The sequence below is a fragment of the Humulus lupulus genome, chromosome 4, assembly GCF_963169125.1.
Source record: "Humulus lupulus chromosome 4, drHumLupu1.1, whole genome shotgun sequence".
NCBI classification, from domain to species: Eukaryota; Viridiplantae; Streptophyta; class Magnoliopsida; order Rosales; family Cannabaceae; genus Humulus; species Humulus lupulus.
In genome coordinates this window covers 21,984,567-21,990,401 of record NC_084796.1, presented here as the reverse complement: position 1 = coordinate 21,990,401, position 5,835 = coordinate 21,984,567, and the positions used below count along the sequence as shown (strand labels likewise).

The 5,835-nt window shown below is 28.3% G+C and overlaps 1 protein-coding gene across 1 annotated transcript; it reads right to left on the bottom strand.

The window, feature by feature from the left end:
* Positions 1–580: 580 nt before the first annotated feature.
* LOC133831978 (uncharacterized) lies at positions 581–1,502 on the bottom strand. The gene is made up of 3 exons (XM_062262378.1): positions 1,254–1,502; positions 1,081–1,179; positions 581–862 (listed from the first exon to the last, which is right to left on the bottom strand). Exons 1-3 carry the CDS (start codon positions 1,500–1,502, stop codon positions 581–583), a joined length of 630 nt encoding a protein of 209 aa, XP_062118362.1.
* Between the last annotated feature and the right edge of the window lie 4,333 nt (positions 1,503–5,835).

The window sequence follows — 5,835 nt, the reverse complement described above, 5'->3', positions numbered from 1 at the left end:
CCAAACTACACCATTCCAATAAGCTATATTTCTAACTCTCCATATATTATAGACAAGGTCTGAAAGAACAGCCCAACACATTAACTTCTTGAATCTACTTAGTTTGCTTCTTTTGATCCATTTAAAAATGCCTTCAACTGTACAAAATTGGGTCCGAACATTCATCCACGCCAAAATGCTTTGAACACAATGAGAACTAAAAAAACAAGCAAAGAAGAGATGATTATGAGTTTACTCTTCCAAACCACAAATGCTACAACAAGGATCTATGCTCAAACCAAATCGTCTCAGTCGATCCTTAGTTTTCAATCTCCGTAAAAGACAAAGCCAAGTGAAGATTTTGTGTTTAGGAACACTTAATCTATTCCAAATATTAGCATAGGCAAACCTGATTTGGTTGACAGTGAACAAAACTTTATAGATTTCAGAGATAGAGTAGGAGTTTTGCTCAAACATTTGCCTTGATAAAACTGCTTTTGAATTTTCCTTTAATCAGCACAACCTGCTGCCAGTACCAGCTACTATCACTAGGAGCTGTGTACTCCCACCAATCTTGGCATTTTAAGTAAACCGAATGAACTCATTTCACCCAAAGGTTTTCCTTGTTCATTGAGATATGGCAAACATGTTTCCCAATAGCTGCAATATGCCAGTAAACAATATTTCTCAAGCCCAGACCACCTTCAATCTTCTTCTTACATACATCTCCCCAAGAAAAATACCAAGGGCCATTATGCTCATATGTACCACGCCAAAGGAAAGCTTGACATATTTGGTTAATTCTTTCCAATAGGGCCTTCGGAAGGATCATAACTTGAGCCCAATAGCGATGAATAAACATCAGAACTTCACAAGAGTAAGCCTGCCAGCAAAAGACAAATGTCTTGAACTTCAAATTCTAATTCTATGAATCATCTTCTCTGCTAAAACATTACACTCAGACAAACTATTTTTTTTGGAGCATATCAAAATCCCAAGATAGCGAAAAGCAAGAGGGCTTTTGATAAACCCCGAGACTAAGAGGATTCAGTTCACTTCCTCTTCAATCATACCATGACAGTAAACTACCGATTTACTCACATTTGCTTGTAAACAAGAAGTGTCAAAAAAATCTTTTAAACCCTTGCAGCAACAACAATATTGATTTGTAATCTCCTCTACAAAACAGAATAACATTATCTGCAAACACACAGATGAGTTAATTTTAGATCTTTACACCTGTGATGGAAATGGAAATTAGTCTTGCAAGCAACCTTAGTTAAGGTTCTTGATAAGTATTCCATACAGATGACAAAAAGAGGAGGAGATAAAGGGTCCCCTTGCCTTAAATCCTTCTTAGACTCAAAGAAACCATGAAGCGAGCCATCTAAAAGCAAGGAAAACCGAGGAGTACGCACACAATTCATAATCAGCATCACAAACTTAATTGGAAAGTTCAATGCCACAAGTATCTCCTCTAAAAAATCACAATCAACGGTATCATAAGCTTTTTTAAGGTCCATTTTGATCATGCGGCTAGGGTGCACATTTTTCCGCCCATAATGACAAACTATATCTTGACAAATCATGATATTATGAGCAATAAAACGTCCAAGGATGAAACCTCCCTGATTTTGAGCAATTTGGCCTAGAAAAATAGTTCTAAGCCTCTCACAAATCGTTTTTGTAGCTGCTTTATACAGCATATTGCAGCAAGAAATTGGATGAAAATCACCAACAGTGGCATGACAATTAGATTTCGGAATAAGGGTATTTTTAAGATATTTTACAATGATAATTATTTTTAAATAATAAAATCATACATTTATAACTTAAATAAAATTTAATTAAACTTAAACTCACTTATTAGAATAATATCATATTAAACATATAATATAATCTAGTGTCAATTAGCAACAAATTGCTTTTTTTTTAAAAAAAAAAAAACTAGCAAGAAACTTAAATTTAAAATCCATGTATAATATTTAATTTTACATTAAACATATAATATATAATCTCTTGTTGTCACTCTCAAATTCAAAAACTAGAACAAATATAAACTTAAACAAAAATAAATAAATTATTCAATTAAAATAGGATATTTATTTGAAATTTATATGACATTAATATAAATTTAATAAAAATAATTAATAAATTCTATAAATAAAACTAAGCAAACATGCATATTGGACGTTGCTTGTATCTAGTATATCTCTTCTATATAATAAGTGTGTAGATAACGGAAATTATTGGTTTTAACGGTTTTTTATTTTTTTAATGTTAATTTTAATGGAATATTCTTATATTTAACATAATATTATTATATTTAACGGTAGTTTGTTAACACTTAAAATTAAATTAAATAAACTAAATAATTAAAAAAAATTGAAATATGATATTGTTGAGATATTTTACAATGATAATTATTTAAAAATAATAAATAATTAAACAAATTAAAATATGATATTTTTCATATATTTTACAATGATAATTATTTTAAAATAATATATAATTAAACAAATTAAAATATGATATTGTTGAGATATTATAGAATGATAATTATTTTAAAAAAAAATCATACGTTTTATAACTTAAATAAAATTTAATTAAACTTAAACTTACTTATTAGAATAATATCATATTAAACATATAATATAATCTACTGTAAATTAGCAACACTTTTTTTTTTTAAAACTAGCAAGAAACTTAAATTTAAAATTCACGTATAATATTTAATATTACATTAAATATATAATATATAATCTTTTTTTGTCACTCCCAAATTCAAAAATTAAAACAAACATAAACTTAAACAAAAATAAATAAATTATTTAATTAAAATAAGTTATTTATTTCAAAATTTATATGACATTAATATAAATTTAATAAAAATAATTAATAAATTCTATAAATAAAACCAAGCAAACGTACATATTGCATGTTGCTTATACCTAGTACATATATCTTCTATATAAAAAGTGTATAGATAATGTAAATTATTGGTTTTAACAGTTTTTTATTTTTTTCCGTTAACTTTAACAGAATATTCTTATATTTAACAGTAGATTGTAAATATGACTTAAACTTAAATAAATGAATAATTAAACAAATTAAAATATGATATTTTTTAGATATTTTACAATAAAAAATATTTAAAAATAATAAAATCATATATTTTATAACTTAAATAAATTTTAATTAAACTTAAACTTAATATTATATTAAACATATAATTTATAATCTTTTGTTGTCACTGTCAAATTCAAAAACCAGAACAAACATAAACTTAAACAAAAAAATTTAATTAAAATAAGATATTTTATGATAATTTAAATAATTAAATCATATTTATTTAAAAATAATAAAGACATACATATCATTTTTTTTATCTTATAAATTTGTGTGATAGTTTGTTTTTTATCAAGTGATTAGAGCTATTTTTCTTTATCAAATTCACCAAAAGACATTGTGAGATACATTAGAAACTAAAAAATAGTTTATGCATATATACTACTGTCTACACTATAACTTTTTCTATTCTTATTTTAATTCTATTATTAATTTCTTTTTAAATATTATTGTATTTTATATATATGTCATGTAGTCATGTAAATATAAATATCTATGTCAACGTTGTGTTTAGATATCAAATATGTAGAGATTATTCCTATAAATATTTATATATATTATAGAACTATAATTCATTTTATTATATATTGCTTCTACCTGGTATATTTATATATATATTATATCAATAAAATCAACATATTATGATGATATTTTTTATAAAAAAAATCTGAAGTATGTCTATAATAAATATCAACTTTTAGCTCTTTAAAAAAAAAAAAATATCAACTTTTAGTTTCTCGAAGGAAGGTGATTACTAATTGAAAGTATCATTATATCACATCATATAGCTAAAGTTTGGCATCTTAGTATGAAAAATGTGTGCTTGCAAATTACTCCTTTAGCTAAGACAACGAACTATGAGTTATAGACCTCATCTTTTGGACCAAACTTAATTCTGTGGCCCAAAACAAAGGAAAAGAGGAACTAAAAGAGAAACTAATCTAATTCTATGACCAAAATGAAACTCAATAACGTGGCCCAAAACATAGGAAAAGCAAGTCACATCCTTGTAAGTTGTTGTAATTTAATTTGATCGGAAAATTTTGAGTTTATTTCTCAATTCATTGTGAAGTTCTATTGCTAGCTTACTTTAAAACGAGGATATAAGTCATTTAAAATCTGGCCTAGGCTCTTGAAATTAAATAAGAATAATAACAAGTAAGAATAATGGTGACATTTTCAATTCAAATCTGGTTCAGCTTGCAGTTTATTTATCCAAAATAATTTATAATAATATTTCATATAATTTAATTAGTAGTAAGTAGTTCGTGCATAACTGATATAGTATAAAATGAACGGATATAGTATAAAATGATTCCATGTTTTTTTGGTCATTTCGTGAGAAAGATCGAAGATACAGAAGTCCAGCATTTAGTATTACATATTTAAATTTTGGGGAGTATTTTATTCCCTCAGGCATCTTTCAGGTGTGATGTCTACATCTAAAGATGATTATTTGTCGGTTTGGTCAGGTTATAATATATTTTTAATCAACTAAATGTAAAAATTGGGTTGCAAAAATTCAACCCTAATCCATCCAATTAAGAAAAAAAATAATATGTCTAATGTTTTAGACGGTTTAGTCGAATTAACCCACTCAAACTAATCTTAAGTATTTTTTTTTTAAAAAAATGTTTAAATAATTAAATTCAACAAACTAAAAGTATAGCATATATTACACCCAAATTTCGATAATGGAATTTTCGATCTCGAAAGTTAGGCTCGTAAGGTGTAAGCTCGAAATAAGCAAATTCGTCATATAATCAGCATTAATGAGAAAATCAATAACAGTCTCGCTGGGTATTAAAACGACGACGTCAGAATTGGTGAGCTCGGAACTACGTGGTCTCAAAGGTGTTCCGAGGTTACAAGTCGAGCTCGAAGCTAAAATAACAAGGATTTAGCACTTGTATAAATCTCCTAGTTCATCTTTTATCATCAGACAAGACGGTTCGAGCTCGGGCATTGTGAGCTCGGGAAGGGATCATCTCGACAAAGTCTCTTGTTAAGACCGAGGTAAACCGAGGAAGCGAGCTCGTGGTGGTTGGTCGATCTCGGAGGCATTCGATTATTTGAAGTCGATAGCCAAGTGTGAACATAGTTACTATTTGAGAATCCCTATATCTAAGGGATTGGTTGTAATCTGTTGTTAAATCCCGAATATCATGGGGTTTATACACGTATTATATAATTATATGCATTTAATTGTATTTATTTTGTGATTCGAATAATAACTCCCCGAAATGTGAGGGGAGATATTCTGTAAACCAATCTATAAATAGATTGGAGTTATTCATTTGTAAGGGATGGAGAAATTGGTACTGGGGAATACTCTATTAAATTGCTTCCAAAAAGCTTTGAGATAATTCCATCGTTGAATAACGTCAACTCGTGGACTAGGCAAATTTTAACTGCTGAACCATGTAAAAAATTGTGTCTTTTATTGTTCGTTTCTTCTTGTATTTTGTTTAATCATGTCTGGAGTTGTTATTAACGATAACCAACCCCCTCAAGTCCAAGCTCGGCCCCCAGTGGATCTGGTCCATGAAAGGATTGATCAGTTAGAAAGAGCATTCAGGCTCCTACAAGACGAGCGGAACAAGGATAAGGCTAAAGAGTCCGATGAGGAGCTCGAGCCTTTTGCCCCACATATTTCTAACACTCCGTTTCCCCAAGGATTCATAATACCCCATGTAGCACCATTTGATGGAAACTCAGACCCGTATA

Coding starts and splice junctions, on each gene's coding strand:
- LOC133831978 (XM_062262378.1), bottom strand. CDS start 1,502: ATGGACCTTAAAAAAGCTTATGATACCGTTGATTGTGATTTTTTAGAG. Junction 1,180..1,253: donor TATCAAGAACCTTAACTAAG/GTTGCTTGCAAG, acceptor GTGTGTTTGCAG/ATAATGTTATTCTGTTTTGT. Junction 863..1,080: donor CTTCTTGTTTACAAGCAAAT/GTGAGTAAATCG, acceptor TTTTGCTGGCAG/GCTTACTCTTGTGAAGTTCT.